The sequence below is a fragment of the Ostrea edulis genome, chromosome 5 (assembly GCF_947568905.1).
Source record: "Ostrea edulis chromosome 5, xbOstEdul1.1, whole genome shotgun sequence".
Taxonomy (NCBI): Eukaryota; Metazoa; Mollusca; class Bivalvia; order Ostreida; family Ostreidae; genus Ostrea; species Ostrea edulis.
In genome coordinates, this window is record NC_079168.1 from 47677422 (window position 1) to 47702559 (window position 25138).

A 25138-nucleotide genomic window follows, 5' to 3' on the forward strand; every position below is an offset into this window, starting at 1 on the left:
CTTAGAACACATAACAATTTATTGTAAATGCATAAAAAACATAACAAATAAATTTCCCTGTCTATAAATAAAGAAGATGCATGCATTAACAAGCAGTCACACAGGTTTACAAAGCATCATTTTGCATGCAGTTCTATACAAGTAAATCTGAGTGTAGATAAAAAGGACAACACTTAAGAATTTGACATTACACGGTACCTGTATACCTACTGGTTAATCTCATCAATGTGTACTGAAATGTGAATGGGATTCTTACACTACTGCATTTTCCCCTCAGCAATGGTTATTTTGTGTAATCATATGAATGACAATCATAGATGTTTAGTGTAATCATATGAATGTCAATCATAGATGTTTAGTGTAATCATATGAATGACAATCATAGATGTTTAGTGTAATCATATGAATGTCAATCATAGATGTTTAGTGTAATCATATGAATGACAATCATAGATGTTTAGTGTAATCATATGAATGCCCAAGAAAAGTCCATCAATTGTTGACATATATCATTTAAGTACGTACAAAGTGTTCTAAAAAAAAAATCCAAACATTTACATCAAACCATCATCTTTCAGACAACCATTAAAAATTTCCGTCTGTAAAATACTGTCACAAACATGATTTATGTACAAGAATTAAAGCACTTGATAATAGTTACTGCAATTTGCATAGGCAAATTTTAATTTGAATAGTCATTGTTATTATTCTTGTTTCAACACTTTTAGCAGTATAAAAATGATATTGATGATACAAATGAAAATAAGAAAGTGGTGAAAATGAATTCTGGAATGTAGGTCATAAATTAAATTCATTTATATATTAAACACCAACAGCTCCATATTCCACATTCCAAGTCTCATATTGCTGTAAACTTTCTGAAGCAACACTTCTCCGAATTCTTTTGAGAGCTTCCATAAAATCATTTGCTGTAATATTCCGTACCTAAGTGTAAAAATGTTTTAAAATAAGTTAGTTTAAATAGTGATACGATACCTACTAGTGCTCAAATTGAGATTTTTTTCTCCAAAATCTGTTTGAAAAATACATACTTGATTTGCATCCACAGTTGTCACCTCTTTTGCAGATAAATCTGAAAGTGAAACATCGCAGTTGTACAAAAGAGTAGTGAATTGAGTTTTTTAATAAATTGCATACACGTTTTGGTAGACATAAATACCGTATTAGTAGAATTTTTAGCAAGGATTTAATTTTGGCATTACATGTATTAGCATGGGTGTTGAAATTGCTAAAACTGAATATCACTAACAAAGGTAACAAAGGTAATAGTTATCTTTCTTGGAATTATAAAAAGTCGCTAAATTTCACTCTCGCTAAATATATATACCCATTCTTATGGGAAAATTGCTATTTGTGTCTCGCTAAAAATTCCACTTACATGGTACTTTGCCTCATACTCAAATATATCTGATGTCTGAAAATTTAAAAGTTCACTCGTATAGTACGGGCTCAAACCAAGCAAAGATTTACTAATACAACAAGAAACTGATGAGCCTTGCTGGTCATCTGAGTAATATGCAATCTAATTAAAATTAGATGTTAGATCTGCTTACATGCTCGCTACACAAACAATAGAGGGTCGCACCAGAGGTCAAATTTGCAACAGCCAATCAAATTTCCCGTTTCATATTGATAGGGTATTATCCTACAATTCCATGCATTGTTTACGTACAGAAGAGAAAAATTGGCGGCACCCACGATCGTGACTTGTTTATTGCATGTTTTTTTTAAATTTTAAACTATGGCAACATCAGCGGATCTTTTCATGTATATTTCAACAAAGAAGACATCTAAGTATCTGTTCTTGTTCATTTTTCAAAGCCTCAAGATCAAATATCTTCAAAGCGGTTTTAATCGCTTCCATTCTTCATCGGTCACCATCTTCAATAAGTAACCAAATACAGCATATAACAAGAGGTACTGTGAGCAATGCTCACTAAGAATACCCCCCGCTTACCCCAATCTCCCAAAGGGTGTTGGTAATGGGTATAAACTACCTCTTTTCTGAGTGTAAAAAACAAATGGCATGACAAACCGAACCATATTGCTACTTCGATGTCCAGTGCGCGTGACCTTTGACCTTTTGACCCCAAAATCGATAGGGAACATCTTCATCCCATGGGTAGTCCATATGTATGATATGGTGACTGTAGGTGGAAAGGATAACGCTTTAGAGCCCGGAAACCATATTGCTACTTCGATGTCCAGTGTGCTTGACCTTTGACCCCAAAATCGATAGGGAACATCTTCATCCCATGGGTAGTCCATATGTATGATATGGTGACGGCAGGTGGAAAGGATAATGCTTTAGAGCCCGGAAACCATATTGCTACTTCGATGTCCAGTGCGCGTGACCTTTGACCTTTTGACCCCAAAATCAATAGGGAACATCTTCATCCCATGGGTAGTCCATATGTATGATATGGTGACTGTAGGTGGAAAGGATAATGTTTTAGAGCCCGGAAACCATATTGCTACTTCGATGTCCAGTGCGCGTGACCTTTGACCTTAAAATCGATAGGGAACATCTTCATCCCATGGGTAGTCCATATGCATGATATGGTGACTGTAGGTGGAAAGGATAACGCTTTAGAGCCCGGAAACCATATTGCTACTTCGATGTCCAGTGCACTTGACCTTTGACCTTTTGACCCCAAAATCGATAGGGAACATCTTCATCCCATGGGTAGTCCATATGTATGATATGGTGACGGTAGGTGGAAAGGATAATGCTTTAGAGTCCGGAAACCATTGCGTCTACAGAAGGACGGACGGACGGATGGACGGACAGACAGACGGACAACCCGATTCCAGTATACCCCCCCCACAACTTGTTGCGGGGGGTATAATGATGATTCTCATTGGATGCCGATGACATTTCCGCCTTTGCATCGATTGGTTAATTTTCATGCCAATTTGACCTCTGATGTGATCCTCTATGGGATGTTATTAAATGTTTGTGTAGCGAATATGTGAGCGGATCTAACATCTAATTCTAATTAGATTGAGTAATATGCAACGGTCACCTGAGTAATGTGTAACGGTCACCTGAGTAATATGTAATGGTCACCTGAGTAATGTGTAATGGTCACCTGAGTAATATGTAATGGTCACCTGAGTAATGTGTAATGGTCACCTGAGTAATATGTAATGGTCACCTGAGTAATATGCAACGGTCACCTGAGTAAAGGTAAAATACTTAAACAAGAGGCCCATGGGCTACATCGCTCACCTGAGTCACCTTGGCTCATATTTAAAGATTTTCTCTGTACATTCGCATGTAATACTTTTATCCCTATTGTGGACCCAACCTACCCCTAGGGGCTGTGATTCTTACAAACTTGAATCTGCACTATGTCAAGAAGCTTTCATGTGAATGTAAACTGTATATTTGTATGTAAAACTTTGATCTCCTATTGTGGCCCCATTTTATCCCCGGGGTCATGATTTTCACAAACTTGAATTTCCACTAAGTCAGGAAGCTTTCATGTAAATGTCAGCTCTTCTGGCCCTGTGGTTCTTGAGAAGATTTTTAATATGACCCCACCCTATTTTTGCTTTTTTGTGATTATCTTCTCTTTGAAGGGGGCATGGCCCTTCATTTGAACAAACTTGAGAGCCCTTAACCCAAGGATGCTTTTTGCTAAGTTTGGTTGAAATTAGCCCAGTGGTTCTGGAGAAGAAGTTGAAAATATGAAAAGTTTACAGACAGATGATGGACAAAAGGCAATCAGAAAAGCTCACTTGAGTTCTCAGCTCACGCGAGCTAAAAAGAAGTGGTTTTGATTTCCAAATCACTATGACATATCCATGGTATTCGAGATCTCAGTGTTCGAGATGATGAAGTTCAACTGTATATAGTATTTTGTCACAGTGTACCGAGGTAAAGAGGGTGATTTTACTAGATAAAATGTATCACTCTTGGAGTTTTGCATATTTAGTTCTGCCCCTAGAGTTTGTACCCCTGATGAAATGGTAAGCAAATTAAATTTCATAATTTTGGTAGTATTTATTTACAATACACAGAAGTAAAGAAGTAAATTTTTAAAGATTAAATTCATTTTCTATATATATACCCATTTGGGCTCTGCCCTAAATCAAAGCCTGAAATCCCTGTCACAGGGATATGGAATTTCACAATTTTGGTAGACATCTACATGCTGTTCATTACACTCAACACAATTTTTCTTCACTGAAGTAAAAATAAGATTTTTAAAAATTAAATGCTTTTTCATTATATATCCATGTGGGCCCTGCCATAATGCCTGAACCCCAGGACCAGGGGTAGGGAATTTCACAATTTTGGTAGACAGCTACATGCTATTCATAGTCATGTACACAGTATTTCTTCAAAACACACAAAATAATTAAGAAGATATTTAAACATTAATTATATTTACCCATTGGGCCCTCCCCTTCAGCCTGGCACCCCCCCCCCCCCAAAAGGGGGTAGGGTCATGAATTAGCACAAGAACCCCTAACACAGGTGCCATGACTATACACAATTTGTCTCCTAGATGTCACCAAGAAAAGATGATTTTTAAAGATTCCATAATTTTTTTAAGGCTTTGACCCCCATCCTAGCATCAGATCCCCTGATCTAAGGCCATACAATTTTACAAATTTGGAAAAAAATCTCTCCCTTCATTATAACTATGTACTAAGATTGGTCGTTTAATGAGCAGGAGCCAAGAAAAATACTTTTAAAGAAAATATGCATTTTCATTACATGAACCATGATTTCAAATTTTTGGTAAAGGCATTTCCTACCATCATTACTACACACTCAGTTTCATTGTTTGATGTCCACGAGTCAAAAAGAGGATTTTTTAATAGTATGAACCAGAAAACCCTGCCATTGGCCTACACACCAAAACTCTTGACCAATTTTGCAATCTTAATGAAGGTTTCTCTTATTATTACTATGAACCATAACAAAAATTATCTTGACGCAGGTGCCATGAATTTTGACCCAGGTGGCATGAATTTCACAATTTTGGTATAGGCATTTTTGCTCATGATCATACCCACAGTTTGTCTACTTGATGTCCCTGAATAAAGAAAAAGATTTATAAAGATTGAATTTTTTAAAAACTTTAAACTACACCCCTATAGCCCCTAGGATGCAGTGGTCATGAAATTCACAATATCAGTTCCCCTTATCTCAAAGATGTTTGATATAAAATTTGATGAAAAATAACTATGTACTCACTGAGAAAATGTTGATTATATTCAACTGCCAAAGCACGACAATGGGCAACTACTATACTAATTGCGACAAGTCACCTTAGTGACTCATGTGACCTAAAAATGGCGAGACACCCAAATTTTTCATAAAATGCTTATTGAGACAATCTACCTCTTATTGGACCAAGAGCCGCATCCTTTGCAAGTGCATTAAGGTCGCTTCCTGAATAACCATCAGTCAATCTATAATATTTGTAAGTGAAATATTAGTAACATATCAGCAACATCCACATTAACATATATAAATTTATATTTTAAATACTGTAAAAGCAGTTATTTACGCTGGGGGTTAAGTACATGTTTTTACACATCCAACATTACGTGTGGGGAAAAAATATGTGGTACACACTTATTACATGACTGCGTAATTAGCGTAAATTTCCCCCCACGCGTAAATAACCACTTTTACAGTATTCCATTTTGAAAAAGAAAAGAAAAAACCATATCTCAAGACATGAAACTGACAGCGCAATGTGATCCAATTCCTGACTAGACAGAGGGTTGCCATGTTTGGACAAAAGGTGACTAAGCATGCTTTTCCGAGTGTCTTTACTTGGCATCTTTACATACACTCTCTTAGCAAATCTCCTGTAACATACAAAGGGAAACATAAACAGATGTTGAAAGTTTGGTCACATGTATCCATATAAAGTTTTATGATAATACATATAATAATGGAAATTAAGTACGGTATAAGTATGCACTCTTCCTAACGTCTGGTTGATTCTATTTAAAGAGCAAGATATCACAAGGTTTCCCTTCCTTCTTCTGGCTTAAATTGTTACAACATGGATTTTGGAAACTTTCAGTAAATTCTGTGATCATTCTCATTATCTGGCTAAGTTACGGCATTCAAAAAATGCAGACTGAGTTGCCCAGAGGGCACCTGTAGTGCAAAGCTAAATGAAAAATTTGCACAATACAATTATAACTCCGAGGGTATCATAAATGAGTTCTTACTCATTAATGAGTAACTGGTTGTTTTTTTTAATTTATATGGAACAAAAAGATTGATAAGATTAAAATTCAAACTGTCATTCAAGTTTTATAAAAATGGTAGAGGTGAAAAACTTTATATCTCTAAAATGTCCCTGGATGAAGAGGTTAACAAAATGTCACAAACCATTGGAGGGGGGTTGGGGTTATTTTTTGGCAGCCCATGGCAATAGTGTTGTAAAAGTAAAATTAGATTTTGAAGATGAATATGTATATACTGTTATGAATCATAGCAATAATATAAAATTATGGCACGATGTTTTTCAGTTATGGTTACCAATGGTGCGAGCAATGGATAAGTTGTTCATGCAAAAACAGTGCAGCATACTATAAACTTGTGTGTTGGTAATAAAAGCATTTATGTTAGAATGTGATATCAACATGGTGTAAAAATAATTTGAGATTTTATAGATGAAAACAGAATTTTTTTTTATTTCAACAAGATCTTTCACAAAAATTTAGACCAACAAATGTGTGTACAATAAAATACAACAGTATTACCAGTACTATATCTTAAGATTTTTATAACTATGTTGAGAAATCAGATGTTCAAAAAAAAAATTGTATGCCATTTATTCCTTTTTATTTTGAATCTATTCTGTTGAATGAAAAGCAGTTAAAACATGTGAAGTTTTGAAATCTGACAAACTTTGGGCTAACTGGAAAACTATCTTCAATCTGTAATAACAGTTATACAATGGGTAATTCAAGAAATAGCAAATTTATGACACACCCCCCTCCCGGCCACAAAAGAACTATTTCCTGAGGCAACTTCACCATTCCGATTCTGTAACTGTTTTATTTTACTGAACCAATCTAAAGAGATCATAATTATATCAGACATTATTTTAACACAGGCCAAATCCTTCACATATACTGAATTTTGTTCACTAAGATAAGTTCCAAGTAGATTTCTTGTGGTATTAATCACTGCTTTGAAATTAAGACTTGATTCATTGCCAATAATCAACTGTAGTTCTTTTTCGATGGGAATACCAAACCTCCCTTCCAACATCATTACATTTGATCTACCATGACGTCTGCTAATAGCTAGCATTGTCACAGATCTCAGATTCTTGGAACACTCCGTCTACCAAGTATTTTGATTGGTTCGAAATACCATTCAATATTAATGAGGTCGTAGTCCCAGGAAATAGCACTGATTTTGCAGGGAGTACTCCTCAGATGGGGAAAATGGTGCATTCTTAAGGAAATAGACAGTTTTATCGTACTACTTTTATAAATATGAAATATACCTGATGAAAATAGTGTGAAAGAGTGCGAGATGATGTGAGAAAGCGCAAAATGTTTATAATGTTTCTTCATTACTTTCACTGATTAGGAGAATGTGAAAAAAAATGATAAAAAACGAAAAGCAGTGTACCCAACATGTTATATATATATGACAGGATAAATATTAATGATCTCATACCCAAAAGTAATGTTTCTGCCAAAGAGTTATTTAAAATCTGTTTTAAAACAAGCATTGATACCCAAGTTCAGTGGCTACAATACCAAATTCTTTACGAGTTTCTTCCTATGGAAAATCAATTCTATTTCATATGACTGTTGTTCTTTCTGTAAAGAAGAGGTAGAAACAATGCAACATATGTTTATATCTTGTTCTGAAATGCTAACATTTTAGGAATATTCTTTCAGAAAATCATCAAAAAGAATTGGTTTTCATGTTATTAATGTTATTTTTAAGTGAAACACCTGTCAGTGTTTACACCTCTCAGTGTTTGTAATAAAGTTGTTTATTTCATAATTCTGTATCAAATAGTATATTTTCAGCTGATCAAAACAAAAACAACACCCCCTATATTACTGGGCTGGTACATTATCTTTATTTTTCAAATACAAGGTTGAAAAGTTTGTATCAATTAAAGTTTTGAAAATTGACAAACTTCAGGCAAACTGGAAAACTATCTTTGATCTTTGAATGTGAAGTATACAACCAACAATGTTGGATGATAGCAGCATTAAAGAGTAAAATGACACAAGGATGTACAAAATGTTCAATGTGTTTCTTCATTACTTTCACTGATTATTAAAAATGAATAAATGATAAAAAAAAAATTAAAACTGAAAAAGGTAGATCTCAGTGAACCATATAATTGTGTGGAGATTAAATTTGCGATAAATCATTCATCACAAATATTTACACCATGCTAATATTTTTGCATTTACAGTAAGATGTCAGGTCATGCGTTACTCGGATGCCAGAGAATCAATACTTTTCAGTTACACAAAACCTCATAATGCAATCAAACCTCTTACAATAGCTACATGTTTTGTAGACAGCTGAAAATTATCCACACTGCAGCAGGAATAAACACTACCACATTTAGGACTTACTTGGTTTGTTTGTGGAACAAATATTAGAAATGGCAAATCAACAATCTGCAACAACTTTTCAACAATTTCAAAAGAAATCTTTACTCAGTGAGGACCCAGGACAATTTGGTCATTAAATTAAGTTGTCCACTTTGAAGGTGCATATTTATATCTTACCTCAGTTCCGAAATAAAGGAAAATATTTTATCCTTAGGACATGAAATGAAATCATAATTTTATGCGGAACTAAAGTAAGATATGAGACCCATCAGAGCCCACCAAATAAAGCAAATAATGGCAACTAAATTTGTATTTCTTTACAGAGATCGGAAAGTCTATGGTATAGACCAGAATAGAACTCGGAATTGATTGGCGTTTGGTTTTCCTTTATGATGTTCCACAATTTATTTGGAGTTATATCCCTGTAGTAACAATTACCTTCTGTGAGAAGGGAGATCTTGCTCTTTAAAGAGACTGGTGTTTACCTGAAGTGCATATTTACACCTTACTTACAATCCTCTAAAAAAAAATTGCTTTATTGTATATGCTAAAGCACATTGAAAAAAATTTTAAATTCTACAATTACAAAATATAGTTTCAAGTACATGTATATTTGTACATGTAAGTATTACCTTAAAACAGCATTGTCCAGTTCCTGAGGTCTATTAGTGGCACCCATAATAAGCACTTTGTCCTCAGCACTCCCTGATACCTAATATATATGTATAAGCATATAATTATCGCTCTACTTGTATTCTAATGTTGTAGCATTTTTTAATGTTTCAGTGATAATAGAATATCATTTGCCCTTTCGATGTTATAGGGATTTCAATTTCTTACCCCATCGAACTGCACAAGGAATTCAGTTTTCAGTCTGCGACTTGCATCATTCTCCCCTTCCCTTCTCTCACACAAAAGTGAATCAATCTCATCTAAAATGTATGATAAAAGATCATGATCAATCTGTAAAAATCTTAATGGTTTGAATTCATAGTTTTAACTTCATAGGCTTTTCTAGTACATTGTTACTATTTACCCATGAACACAACTGATGGTTGAAGCTCCTTTGCTATTACAAACATTGCTCTAACAAGTTTTTCTCCTTCACCAACCTGTAAAATTTTTTGATCCTTTTATCTAAAAATGTTTAGACTCATGGCAAATGCAAGGTTTATGACTCAATACAATAAAGTTACCAAACATGATTTTAATCTAAATTGGAATTCAGGCCAACATTTCATATTTGTAACATCAACAATTTCAAGAATCCAAATTCTTTTAGCATATCAGTAATAAGTAATCCAAACTAGGTAAAAGTTCATAAGCTATTTTTACAAATCAGAATCTGATTAACTTACCCACTTTGAAGTGAGACTTGAGGCACTAATATTAAAGAATGTTGCATTGGATTCATTGGCAACTGCTTTTGCCTGGAAAAGAAAAGATTTATGGCATCAATGGTGATCTAAAGGGTTTTTATTGGATCACATTTTCAATAACTTTAAAACCATTTTTTAACATAAACTTTTAGGGTGTAAATATCCAACAACAAACATATACACACAATTAAAATCCAGAATAGTTTTACCATTCCCAGTATTAAAACCTTACAAAGTAGTTTAACCATTTCCTCCCATCTAACCAGCATATTTTTACCAATTCCAAAAATCTACCAGCATAGTTTTACCATTATCCAACACCTACCAGCATAGTTTTACCACTCCCAAAAACCTGTCAGCATAAGCATAGTTATACCATTCCCCCAAACCAACCAGCATAGTTTTACCATTCCCCAAAACCTACCAGCATAGTTTTACCATTCCCAAAAACCTGTCAGCATAAGCATAGTTATACCATTCCCCCAAACCTACCAGCATAGTTTTACCATTCCCCCAAACCTACCAGCATAGTTTTACCATTCCCAAAAACCTGTCAGCATAAGCATAGTTATGCCATTCCCCCAAACCTACCAGCATAGTTTTATCATTCCCAAAAAATTACAAGCGGAGTTTTATCATCCCTAAAAACCTAACAGCATAGTTTTACCATTATCCAACACCTACCAGCATAGTTATACCAAAACCTACCAACATATTTTAACCATTCCCAAAAACCTGCCAGCATAATTATACCATTCCCCCAAACCTACCAGCATAGTCTTACCATTCCCAAAAACCTACCAGCATATTCATACCATTTCAAAACCTATCAGCATAGTCTTACCATTCCCCAAAACTTACCAGCATAGTTTTACCACTTCCCAAAAACCTACCAGCATAGTTATACCACTTCCCAAAAACCTACCAGCATAGTCTTTCCATTCCCTGGTGGACCAAACAAAAGGAGACCACGGGCAGGAGCTCTCAGTCCTGTAAATAACTGGAAGGAAAGATGTTACAGATATTACAACATACCTAACAATGTCAGTTACTGCAAAATATGATGCTTTCATTTTGTTAACAAAAACATTCACTGCTAACTATTCTTTTCATATTCTGGAGAGGCCAAAAAAAAAAGTGTGTTTATGGTCACCCGACCGACCCTAAATTTTTATTATCGGAAAATATATAATTTTCCAGAGATTTCGTTTCCTTCCAGAACCAAACTCGCTATAACTCCACTTCTATAAATTTCTTAAAATGGCAACTTCCGCCATTGGCGGTTCAGTGAAAATGGCGAGAAAATTATCTCTGACCTTCAATGAATGTGCCCACCTGAAAGAATCAACATGTGTTATTGCACCATTCCATAATTCCCTAGCATTTATCGATATTTTCAATATCATGACTTCAATCTAAAGAAACCATAGGGATCCACGCTAGTCCTTAGTGGGGCAGTCTTTTGGATGAGACTGCAAAAACAGAGGCCCTATGTCACAACAGGTGTGGCTCAATAAAGATCCCTCCCTGCTCAATGGCTATAAATGCCGAGCATAAGCCTAAATTTTACAGCCCTTCACCGGCAGTTTTATGAGTGAAAAATTCTCAGGTATGACATTAAACGTAACCAACCAACTAAAAAACAATGAACAAAGTTATGGGGAAATTGCGTGAGATAACACCATCCTAGCAGTTGGTGAGGTTGTTTAAAAGTATCACGATATACAACAAACAAATAATACACTGAATAGCAAGAGAGAGAAAGAAAATGAAGAAATCCGATCTACCAAACCTATTTTTATTTTTGGGGGGCCCAGATTGCTGAAGCAATTAGCATTACCTCTGGTCGTAAGGCTGGTAGGATGACAATCTCCCTTAAGGCTTCTTTGGCTGCCTCTTGTCCAGCTGTGAAAAAAATACGGTCCTCAGTCTGCATATCATATTCCTATCTTTGAATAGAATTCAATATCTAATTTACAGATAACAGAATTAAAAGAGCTCCTAAAAAGTTACTTCAACTATTTTTATATCCTCTTCATCTAAAACATATAAAATACATATAAAAAGAATTGAACATTAACAAATCATTCATCCAAAAAATGAAATATTCTGAACAAAAAAGAATTACATACTTTTAATTTTCTAACATAAAGTGATCCATATCTGTTTATATTTGAAGATGGGGACTTATGGGTTTAAATCAATATCAAAACACTTCATATAAAGTTCCATATGAGTTTGCTGTGCCCAAATGGCCATGCACTCAAAAACCATGTTTCATATAATTTCTTGAAAACTATGCTTCCCAATTCATGAAAATTTCTGTAACCTTTATTCCAACAACATGCTTCTCATCGGAAAGTAGCGATACCATTAGTATCCAGTGATGAGTGCAAACATGCTATTACTTTGCTTCTCAGTAGGGCAGGTCAACAGCAAGTTACAACTGCACTTGGGGTATTCTAGTGACAATTGTACTGACTCAGAGCTCTAGCAACATTAACAACAGACCACTTAGTGGGCATCCATGTGTAACAACCGAGAGACAGGACTATCTAATGCATATTCATATTCACACTCAAATTGGGTGGAAACAGTTGAGCAATGTATGAGAGCTGACTGGGAGATCAGACAGTTCACAACGGGCTTCCGAAATTTGGTATCTGCACACCATGTTATTGGAAATCCATTGACACCCAATCATCAACTAGTCCGCATCAACTGTTTTTAAAAGATGTTGTGGCCCTCAGTTGTGGAAAAAGACATTACTGTTGGAAAAACAAACACTTTCCTGATTGTTGTGTTATATGGAGAGCAAGGAGAGGGATCATTTTGAAGGTGGAAGTATCATGATGTGGGGTGGTATTGCTCATGGAGGACAAACACCTCTCAATTTATCTATGGAAATTTAAATGTGGTCAGATATCAAGATGACATCATTGCTTCATCGATTGTTCCATTTGTTTGGTAACATAATCTGACACTTCAGCAAGACAACCCAAAGTCACATGATGCAAAATTATACAGTGATTACTTGCAAGCAAACAATGTTGATGTTCTGCCATGGCCAGCTTTTCCATCTGATCTGAACCCAAGAGAACACCTTGGGATGTTTTGGACAAGCAAGCATTTTAGATACCGTCACACTTCAAAAACTTGAGCAGAGTGGAATGGATATTTCACAGATCACCACTGCAGGGAGTAGAACCGTCTAGATGTTCTGATTTATAGGACAAATCAGTTATGTATCAAGTAACTGTAACTTTGTCCTATAAATCTATTGTAAATATTATATATCTAGATACATAAGACATTGTCTAACTATTTGAATATGACAAGGAATGCGAGTCCATAACTCTGCCAAGAATCCACACAACGAATGTGTCCTAATGCAGAGCGATCAAATAATGTTTAATTTATGAAGCAGTTAAGTATATAGATCTATTGAAGCCATTTTGTATCCTATCTATTCTTGGCAGGGTACATGGTCTCATATTTCTGGCTTGACGTCCAATCAAATGTCGAGAATTTTCTCTACAGTAAGACATGTATGCATATATATCATCAATGTATATTTACCAACGTCTTTAAATGTGACTGTGGGTCCTGTATCCAGAATCTCATTCAGAATTGTTTCTGCTATGTTCTTGTCCACATTCTTTAATTTCATCTTGGATAAATCTGGTCTTCTTTTATTACACGTACCAGGTGCCTTTTGATATTCAAAAAATACTTCATCAACTATACTGCAATGAATACCAATGATGCTACTTACTTCCCCCAAATTAACATAAAATATAGAGATTTCAAATGAAATCTGCTTTATTTCTGGTATTTTGATCCCTCTAAAACTTATGAACAGATTTAGTTTACTTTCAACTACCATATATACTAGCCCATAAGTCAGTTGTATAGTTTTAGGTTATTTTGAAGGGAATTGCCATTGACCCACTTATAAGTCGAAATAACTTTATGCAAGAATTGGTTGACAATTTCAATTTAATGCTCTAATGTTTTCACCTCTGTTTCTATTAATATTTTGAGAAATGTGCTGCAATTTATTCATTTTCTCAACAAATTTATTTCAATAATATACACTTAAAACAAACAAAATCATTAAAATATGTATCAAAATACTTATACTTTATACATAATCTTAGAATACATAAATAATATATGTCCAGTCAACGTTAATCATGATAATCGTTGGAGTATAGAGTTGTTTAAAAAATACTATACATTACACTGTCTAGAAAAATACTAATCTTCTTGGGACTCACCTGTAAGTCGGATATAGAGTTTTGGACCAAATTTTAACTCCCCAAAACACAACTTATACTATAGGCAAGTATATATGGTACCCAAAATCACAAATTGTTAAGAGAATTTTTCATCTCACACTGTCTGAAGTTAACAATTTGATAAAAGTATTATTTCAGAAAGATCTTTTTTCAGAGTATATGTATTGAATACAGTATTAAATGCCTTCCGATAACATAAACAAGATATACATGTCTTACCATACCCAACTCACATTTATAGACACACCATTACATGTCTTACCATACCCAACTCACATTTATAGGAACACCATTATATGTCTTACCATACCCAACTCACATTCATAGGCACAACATTACATGTCTTACCATACCCAACTCACATTCATAGGCACACCATTACATGTCTTACCATACCCAACTCACATTCATAGGCACACCATTACATGTCTTACCATACCCAACTCACATTTATAGACACACCATTACATGTCTTACCATACCCAACTCACATTTATAGACACACCATTACATGTCTTACCATACCCAACTCACATTTATAGGCACACCATTACATGTCTTACCATACCCAACTCACATTTATAGACACACCATTACATGTCTTACCATACCCAACTCACATTTATAGGCACACCATTACATGTCTTACCATACCCAACTCACATTTATAGACACACCATTACATGTCTTACCATACCCAACTCACATTTATAGACACACCATTACATGTCTTACCATACCCAACTCACATTTATAGACACACCATTACATGTCTTACCATACCCAACTCACATTTATAGACACACCATTACATGTCTTACCATACCCAACTCACATTTATAGACACACCATTACATGTCTTACCATACCCAACTCACATTTATAGACACACCATTATATGTCTTACCATACCCAACTCACATTTATAGACACACCATTACATGTCTTACCATACCCAACTCACATTTATAGACACACCATTACATGTAGCTGTCTTACATTGAGTTTGGGTGTCTGTTTGTAGCGATCCCGTGCTGTTGCTGGGCTGTTTATCTTGTTCTGTCCCCTGGGATTGGATCTAGGGAGGGAATTACTTTTATGTATGGCCATCGGCATATGTCTAATAGGTTTGTTAGTTTTGCTGTTCACTGGAAAAAGAAACTAAAATTACTCATTTTCCTTACACGTTGTAAAGCCTATGATCTGCAAGAAAGGTATTCAAAGGTTAGATTATGTTACAGCAAAGAGTAGCGATTTATAAAGAATATATTATACAGTAAAACATGGTTATAGTGAACCTCTAGGGCCAGCTAAAAAGTTCATTATAACCAAACTTCATTAAATCCAATGAAATCTTCCTCTCATAGGGGAATAAATATCACTTTGCAATAAGCATGAATTTCTTAAAAACATGTTCATGAAGTTGGTCAATGATTGACATTTTACGAGTTGATAAAAGTCCTTCAGGTAGTCCTCTACACAAAACTACAGAGTCTAATAGAGAAACAGAAGTACTGGTATTACACATCACACAACAACACACTGACAGGATTACAGAAAAGAAGCTCAACATTGATAGATCATTTCTACAGTCTTGAACGACTAATCAAATTCATGAATGAGGATGGTTCAAGAAACTTTCACAAGTGAAATCATGATCATATTACCCTAAAGCATTTAAAACAAACATTCTGTACGTATTGCATAGCAAGACATGTCCCCTACCGACCTCAAATCAAGTCGCTTGCATAATATTCTATGTGAATAATCACACCTCAACAGTTTAAGCACAAGAGTTACCAGGCTCCATGAAATAAAAACATATATATGACAGATTCAAATTGCATATTTTCTATATCCGAGGCCCATAACTCAGCAAAAAAATCAATGGACCAGAACAAAATTCCAGGAATCGACATTAACAGTTGTCCGATTACCAGAGGCAAGTGAAATCCCAGTTCGGACAAATGAAACTCAATACACAATTGCTTGATGGGGCAAGTGATTATTTCAGAAGGAAATGTGATTATTATAATAAATGTGTTAAGCTTGATGAATATCAAATATTAGAAAGTAAAGTCCAACTCCAAATATTTTTGTTTTCTTTATCGAATCCTATTATAGCGAAGGTCCATTCTAGTAGATTGTACCGTAACTTATCTTATCAGTAAGTCATTCCATTCTAGTAGATTGTACCGTAACTTCTCCTATCAGTAAGTCATTCCATTCTAGTAGATTGTACCGTAACTTATCCTATCAGTAAGTCATTCCATTCTAGTAGATTGTACCGTAACTTATCCTATCAGTAAGTCATTCCATTCTAGTAGATTGTACCGTAACTTATCCTATCAGTAAGTCATTTCATTCTAGTAGATTGTACTGTAACTTATCCTATCAGTAAGTCATTCCGAACAATAAACTATCTGACGTACGCTTATTTCAGTCAGGTTTGTAAGAAAATGACAATTTCACAACCGTCTCTCTAAGTATTTTAGTGAGGTAAACGCTCAGAAAGAAGACGATAAAAAACAAGCCTTCTGATAATATTGCATAAGCAATACATGTCCCCTACCGGCACACCCATTAACTGATGACTGTACTTAATATTCGAGGAAATGTACATTTCATGTTGCTTTGACCTTGAACTGTGACCCGATACATTGGTACCAAGTCACCATGTTTACCAGTGTCGAATCCTAATTTTTGGGTTTAATTAACACTAACAGCATCTGTACCACATGTCAAAAATTCATGCAGCGCTACAACCACTATTGCCGGTACTTTGTATTTTCTTACCGGTAATGCAATTTACAGAATTGATAGCATCCATGGATATTTTATTGAGTTATTGAATAAAAACAGATTTGTTACACTTTTGAAACTTTATTACACTGCAATAAAACATTCGCCATTTGAATCAAATACATGTATCAAAACTTTGCCTCATGTTACATCCCTAATCCGTTATTTTGCGGTGAAAAGATCTATTTCCCTACATTGAGCTTTGTTATTTTCTTAAAGATCTAAAACTTTCAATGACTTTTTTCCCCCATCAATTTCATCCAACTACATAATGCAACTTTTATCGCATAATTCACAGGTATAATCTCTTTCATCTAGGAAAAAGGGCAAAAACAATTCCAAAGCAAAGAAGTGAAAACTTAGCAATTCACTGGCTGATAGAGGGAGATAATTAAAATTAGTGGTTGATAGACATCTTATGATCTAAAAAATTTCGGACAACTAAGTTTTTCATTCAGACAAGTAAAAGTTCGAGTTTACTCGCCCAAAGGGCAAGTAAGACGAAAAGTTAATGTCTATTCCTGAATTTGACCTTGATCTGTAACTTGTTATGGTAAAGCAATGTACTAAATATCAAAAGAATATCTGCAAGCATGACCATGATGACCAAAAAAAAAAAAAAGCAGCAGAAAACTGAATATTTGAGTTAATTTTCTAAGTCCAAGAGCCATAACCAACACACTCATCATCAGTCATATGAATGAGTATTATTTAGAAGTATCACTAGTCCTAAAGTCTATGAAATCTATCATAATTTTCCTGTTCTGCATATATAAACTAAATTCTAATATTCAGCAACAATATAAAACAAGATGTGCTCTTAAAACTTAAATGCTCCCGAAAGTGTCTATACTGATGAAAGACTTTACATAAAATATATGTAACATTAATAACATATGAATAATTTGGACCCGTACTAAAGTAAAAATGTTGCAAAATTCACAATTTTTGTACATTCTCTCCTGCTTTTCCTCAATATGCATTTAGTTTTTATACCATATCAGCAAAAAGTCTTTCATATGATTATCAGATAAAGGCAATAATCACTATAATAATTTTGGTCCCACCCTGGAACAAAACCCTAATTTACCCCCTGAGGTCTCAAATCCTGATACCTGGAAGTTTTTTCTTGGTCCCATTGAGTTTGAGATAATGAGGTTTGACTGTAGTTTTAATTTAGTATCAAAAGCATTAAAGAAGATGTTTTTTCAAAGATGTTTTACAAATAAACACTGTATACCAAGTTTGGTCCCACCCTGGAGTCAGAACCTCTATCACCCGGATCGCGAAATTTACAATTTTGGTAGAGTCCTTCCTGCTCTACATGTCTATGCATACTTGGTCATTTTCTGCAGTGCCCTAAGGCCCTGGGTGTGTAGGAGTCCTGAAATTTACAGTTTAAGTCCCCCTTTTCCCTAAGATGACACATACCAAATTTGAACAGAATTGGAATGGTAACTGTACATTCAGTTTGCCATTCTTAAAGGCCGAGGTTTTCAACCGGTCGGTTTTCCTCTGGTAAGTTAAGTGAGGGGCGGAGCTAATTTAAGGCAGGTGTGAAGCCCCAAGCCCGAGGGAACCCTGCTAGCTGGTATATACCGTCCCAAATACACGGGATATTATCTGTGTTACCTGCTTTACCTGTACATTTTGGTATGATTGAAAAATTCATGGTAGTGATTTTTCTTGTGCAGATTAATCGAAACGTTGATATTAAATCTAATGAATCAAACGTAAAAATTAAAGCTTGATAAATTTATTTTATATAAATGAGAACGTTAGCCATTGAAAACTTAGGCAGAATATTCTTTATTCAAAGCTTTTTTGTATCCATTTGACTGCCTTCGTTCGTCGGATACCCAGTATCCGACGATACTTGACTGCCAAACATACAGTTTCCGACGGGAGTTTGTGTACTGCAGTAGATTTTCTGGCTATGTACAGCTGATGTACCGATCATCGTCCCACGCCCCATGATGACTATATATTCCAAAACAGCTTAGAAAGTTTTATTCTGTTTGAAATAGTTTTTCTGGACGCACACCAGAATTCTCTGGCTACCGAAGTTGTCTATGTGACTCGATATGGCCATAACGCATGGCCTACACAAACAGGACATTCATATTTTCCAACAGTTCCTTCAAAAACTGGTCTACACGAGAAAATTTGTTCCTCCTCTGGATCCCAATTCCAACCATTATACACAAGAAAGAGCCCTTATAGTGGCTAATTTCTCTTCCGATAAGTTGAACTTTTGTCGCCATGTTTCGAGGGGAAAATTACGCTTATAAATTTTCAACTGAGTGTAAACAAGATTTCATTAACATACAATGTATTTACTCATAATTAATCTGTTTAACATAAAATCGATGTTCGTGTAAATTATATTCAACAATCCATAATAATTATTAAAAACCTAATATATTCTATTATAGTTTATGTATTAATTGTAGGTAAAATTTACTACTATTGTTGTGTGACTCTCTCTACATGAAAAAGCCAAAACCGTTTCCCTATCGAGCTGGATTACGCGGTAAGCATCAAACGATTGCACAGATGCCTCGATCGCCAGTTAAGATAGATAAGGTATACACAAAGACTAGTAACTAAATGTCCACCAATTTCTAGCATCCTATCTGAAGCTTAATTTCTCCCAACTGACAGATCAGGTAAATTTGAAGGCGGTGCTTATTTTCTCGGTCTTTAAGTGAAGAACGAGAGAAGACTTTGGAAAATAAATAAAATTTTGACAATTTTTGCCTTGCTCCAATGGCCTATATCAAGTATACACAGAAATGTGTAATATGTAAGCTAATTGTTAATCTCTAAGTGAAAAGGCCAGAGGTAAAAAATCAAGGTCAATGGGGAAAGGCAAATTCAGTAGGTCTCAGTGAGATCTGTCTCCTGACAACATGTGAATGTTTGAAAATTGTATGTCAAATTTGAAATTTTCTAAGAAAAATTGGTTCAACACAAATTATTGATGTCGGACATAGTCATCAGCTACCCATGGTTGATTTTGTCTTTCTATTCATCACCTATGGGCAAACTAGCCAAGAAAACTAATGCACGGAACATTTCATTGATGGGATTTACACATAATAGAATTCATGTTACGTATCTGTGTATAACAATACCTGTTTCCTGAAATAACAAACATGGATAACTTCTTGATTGTGTGTAAGTTTACTCTTCTTGGTTGTTTTTTGTTGTTGTGTTTTTGTTTTTTGTTTTGCTTTTTTAAAAAAAAAAACAACCTCTTTTTAAATCAATGACCTGCAAGTCTTGTTCTTTATGATCTTTTAAAACAAATTTCACATGTACAACAAATTGATTGACAATATTGAAGAATTGTATGGGTAATCGGACTGGTTGGTTGCTTTTAGTCTAGAAATTTGCATATATCTATTGACAAGTTTCTCATTTAAGTTTGCCCATAGGTGATGAGTAGAAAGATAAAATCAGAGTGGTTAAATGATGATGGCCGGACATACTATGTATGCATGGATTACGACATTGCCAACAATAGATTGACATTTCTCTGGTATCTAAATTAAATTGAAACTTAAAAAGTGTTCATGCTTAAAGCAAATGTATGAAAATAATTCAAAAGATAAATAAAAGGCAAAGCATTTAAGGAAGAATTAAATTTATCAGCCCTGTGAAATGGAATTCCATAGGAAGTAGGTACCTGCAGCATCCTCACTGTGCTTAGAAACATTCCTCTTGGTTACCTCCCCTAACGAGGAGGGTGCCTTGGCTTCATCACTCCAGGTATTGTGGTCACTAGGCATTACATGACGTTCACGTAAATTTGGGTTGGGGTCTAACCTTTCAGCAGTATTGGACGCAATATTCTCTTGAACAGAGAGGAGTAATGCTTTTTCTACACAAAAATAATACATTACAGTTACACAACAAACAAAAGAACAGAAGCGACAGTATCAAACCAAGAGAAAAGCATGCTTCACATTCAAAATATGTAGACTAACCACACTACATGTACCATAAAGTGTTCCTACGAATGAATTACATAGTTTTCATGTTTCATGAGTAAAATGTGAAAGAAATGAATACTTATAAAGGTTCAAAACATGATGCGAAGTTCAAGCAGAGTTTTCAAAAACTGTTAACAGAGCTCTCAATTGTTTAAACTTGGGGCTGTTGAAAGGCCCCATTCCCAATTAAAATAAGGTACCTTTTTCCCCCAACAACTTTTAAATTTTCCAAAAATCTAGAGTTACTACACTAGTTCCTTGCTTGTGAACCAGAAATAAAATTGTTGTAAAGCAAAAGAAACCCTATGCATTATAAGTTATTGAGTATGTTGATTCTTCCCAAAATGTTGCCAATTTTCAAAATTTTGATGGCCCTGGCCGCAGTACCAAAAAAGTGGTGTGACAGCGCTGATCAAATGAAAGATCTTGTCACACAAACATTCCTTTGGTCTAGCAGAACATGGCAGTACATTTCATTGTTTCGACTTGTAAAATTAAGACCCAAATGATTGGCTTTGCTCAAAAGGATAGCTTAATCTGACAAACATTTTAATCAAGCAATTGTAATAATCTTAAAAATACATATGATCTAGACATTTGAATGGTATGAAGAAAAAACCCAATTTTATTCTATGAAGAAATGTCTACCTAGAATCTCCAGTCTGTCTCTGGCCATAACCAAATTGGTGATCATCTTCTCTTGGAGTCTCCTGGCTTTGTCCCAGGACTCACCTGCAACATGTAAAACAATCTATTCAAGTGAATGCCTGCCCTAAATTTGATATGAACCAAATGAAGTAGAACAAATTTCACATGTAGATCCCATGATTTGAAACTTTCATGTAAATTTCAACTTTTCTGGCCAAGTGGATCTGGAGAAGATTTTAAATGATTACACCCTATTATTGCCTTTTCTTGATTATCTTCTCTTTGAAGAGGACATGACCCTTCATTCATTTGTACAAACTTAATTCCCCTTCACCCAAGGATGATTTATACCAAGTTTGACCAAAATCGATCCAATGGTTCTGGAGAAGAAGATGAAAATGTGAAAACTTTAGACAGATGACAGACAAAAGGCAATCAGAAAAGCTTGCCTAAACTGAAAGCTCAGGTGAGCTAAAAACATATAATATCAATCGCCAATAAATAAGTAAAGTTTCAGATAAAGATTTTTCAATTTCATTATTGAGGACTTCAATGTATAAAGTAGATTCTCTTTCATATGAGTCCTTAGTAGTTTAAAAGTTATGACCAAATTATTTTTACAGACAGATGCAAAAAAAAAACCCAAAAAAACCCAAAACAATTTGCCCCCGATCTTTAACTTGTGGCATAAAAATAAGTTCCTTGTTTGTTACATGTAATTCATTGTATTGCCTGGAAATGCTAGTGATTCAGAATTTTGATGTTACTGATCACGACTATTTACCTTCTCCCATAGTGACCTCAACAGCTATGCCCTTCTGGAGTGCATCAATTCCCTTCTTGTACATCTCAATGGCTTGATCTTTTCTCCCTACACAAAAATGAACACATAACATGTAGAAAACCTCACAGTGTTAACATGGAATGTTTCCTACAAGCAAGACAGTGTCCCACTGATAAGCCAATTACAACATCAAAGGCCCAAAACAATAAACGTAATAGTCAATGGATCAAATCACTTTTGATGGTAATTAGATTAAATGAGCCTGTATCATTTGATACATGTTATCATGTAGGAGATAAGGCTGGCTGTCTTTAAAAAAAGCATACTGCTTTTCATCTTGTAAGCCTACATGCAGGTATCACAAAAACTTAAAAACAGGCTGGAGTAATATTTAACATTAATGAGAACTTTTTCTTTGTAATGCATTCATCAAAAAGACAAAAAGTAATGGCATGCAGTTATAACCTGCATCTTCTTCGTCTACTTTCAGCGCCTTTGAAATATACTCGAAAGCTTTTCTGTGATAGTGCTTTTGCTGACTTAGGGCGGGTTCTGCAGGAGAGGGCGATTTGACTCTGGATGGTGATGTCATAGCTGCCTCAGCGTCCGCCGAAACACCACCTCTTAAACGACGATAACACTGCCCCCGTGACAATTCTCGAGACTTGCATACAACTAACGTTAGAACCAACCAGAACTGGAAAGCAAGTTGGCGAATTAAACCGAAAATAAACAGTAGTGGACTGGCTGCTATGCCGATATTTCGTCTGTAGAATGGCGTTCTCTGTCGTTGTGGTCCTTTATTCTTGTTTTCACTTCTTTTTCGGCCAAAAAACCGACCATTCCCCTTTCTGTTCATGCTTAGCAGCCATAGTTTACATTCATAATAATTTTGTAGGAAATATTATTATGTGGAATCATGGGAAATGTTGGAAAATACCTCCTTTGGTACGTCATACGAGAAAACCCTTTAGCTCTTCACCCATTGGCTGATATAAAAATGGCGCTAAATGCATCCAATTTTAGCTGACAGCGTATAAACACACACCTAAAGTATCACTTCACGTACAACAATGAAAGGAGGAAGAAGGACTTACGCTCTCGGCGTAACAACCAAAACTGGAGTCATATCGTTACAAGATGCTTGTAGACATAAAATTTTACAGAAGATTGGAGTTGGCAACATTCATAAAACATGGGATCTTCCTTTGCCAACTGTGATCAAGGAATTCCTATGCACTTTTCACATTCCAACGGACTTTGCTTTGGATGACATGTTTGTTGATTACAATTTTAACTTTCCAAACCATGTACATCATAAAGTCCATCAGATTTACGCCGGAAAGTGTACATTCTCAGGGACAAATATTCTTATGAAATCGGAAAAAGAAAACGAAGTCTGTTCAATATGCAATGGATCTGGATCGAAACAAATGGTCAGTGCAAAAACGCGGGAAATGTGGGCAGCATTCAAGCATCGAAATTTAATGGCCTGTCACATTAAAATGCGCGATACCGAGAGCAGTCGAATATTCCATGTCTTCGATTTTCCAGTTACTAATTTGGAAGAACTTGTTTTTAAAGTCCATGTTCAAGGACAGCGCATTCCAGAAGTTTTAGTATGGGAGACCATTTTGCAGCTATCAGATGTTCTGGTATACTTGGGGAACCATGGGGTATACCCGTGGGAACTGTGTCAACCTCGCCACATTGTTATCAGCGAACGTGGCAGGATTTTAATGGAAAACATGTTGCTCTACTTGCCGATAAAAAATGGGTCACACTTTCAATTTCAAACGATTTCTTCTTGCACTTCCATGCCTCCAGAGGTTCTAAACTGGGGATACGTTGGACCAGAGAGTGTTGTTTGGGGGCTAGGTGTCACTATCCATGACATGACATCTCAGATTATACAAAACACAAGAGAAATCAAGAGATTTCATGCCGGAGATTTCAGCTCAGAGTATTCTATGCAGCTTCAAAGTTTGGCCGCTGCGTGCTTGGACCCTCGACCGGTTTTCCGACCAAGTTTACAAACGATTTCATCCTTATCTTCTCTCGTCCTTTCAAAGTGCTATGCAGCCAAGCAATCGCAACAGACATTACTTGAGTTATACAAAATCAGCAAGATAGGACATGACTGAATAAAGGACAGCTATGACTTGCGGCATGCATTGCTATTTCAAGTGTGAAATTTACTTTACAATGCTGGTGACATTCCCACAGAAGAACCCGCCAAATTCCCACACTCTGTCGCGCACCTGCCGATATCGATTTTTTTTTTCTTTCCTTGAGAAAGGTGCTGGGTGTCAATTGATGCCAATTTAGTTTACCTGTTGTGCAAATAACAATGAAAGTGCCAAGGAGACACGCAAAGAGGTCGTATCCCGCAATTTGCAGATTTAATTTATTAACTCCGACAGTTTACATTTACATACTGATGTTTACATTAAGCAATAACAGATGCAATTTTTGTTTACCATTGAGATAGAAAAGGCAAAGTTTTGTTATAACACAGGTGGGGGAAGTTACATTTCTAATGGTTATGTGGTCAGTTCATTTTCCTTGATATTTCCATAGCAACAGTTTCTATCCCTCATGTAAAACCGTTGAGGGGGTTGCTAG

The 25138-nt window shown here is 35.4% G+C and overlaps 2 protein-coding genes across 5 annotated transcripts in view; one reads left to right on the plus strand and one right to left on the minus strand.

Annotated features, from left to right (window-relative positions):
* Window positions 1-23562, minus strand: LOC125652199 (spastin-like). Of its 4 annotated transcripts, XM_048881204.2 has the most exons (16): window positions 22979-23562; window positions 22514-22600; window positions 21730-21813; window positions 20775-20969; window positions 15281-15429; window positions 13560-13692; window positions 11821-11885; window positions 10906-10980; window positions 9960-10031; window positions 9638-9713; window positions 9442-9533; window positions 9234-9313; window positions 5734-5856; window positions 5381-5451; window positions 1053-1093; window positions 1-945 (listed from the first exon to the last, which is right to left on the minus strand). In XM_048881204.2, the coding sequence occupies exons 1-16, from the start codon at window positions 23370-23372 to the stop codon at window positions 823-825; spliced, it is 1860 nt and encodes a 619-aa protein (XP_048737161.2). In that variant the 5' UTR covers window positions 23373-23562; the 3' UTR covers window positions 1-822. The 4 variants fall into 4 exon arrangements, 3 of the variants coding, with proteins under 3 accessions (XP_048737161.2, XP_048737162.1, XP_048737163.2); XM_048881205.2 differs by lacking the exon at window positions 20775-20969; XR_007361516.2 differs by lacking the exons at window positions 1-945; window positions 1053-1093; window positions 5381-5451 and adding an exon at window positions 7758-7842.
* The window catches only part of LOC125652202 (BTB/POZ domain-containing protein 6-like), a 294494-nt gene that overhangs the window by 253215 nt on the left and 16141 nt on the right, over window positions 1-25138 (plus strand). The gene's annotated exons all lie outside the window — the stretch shown is intronic.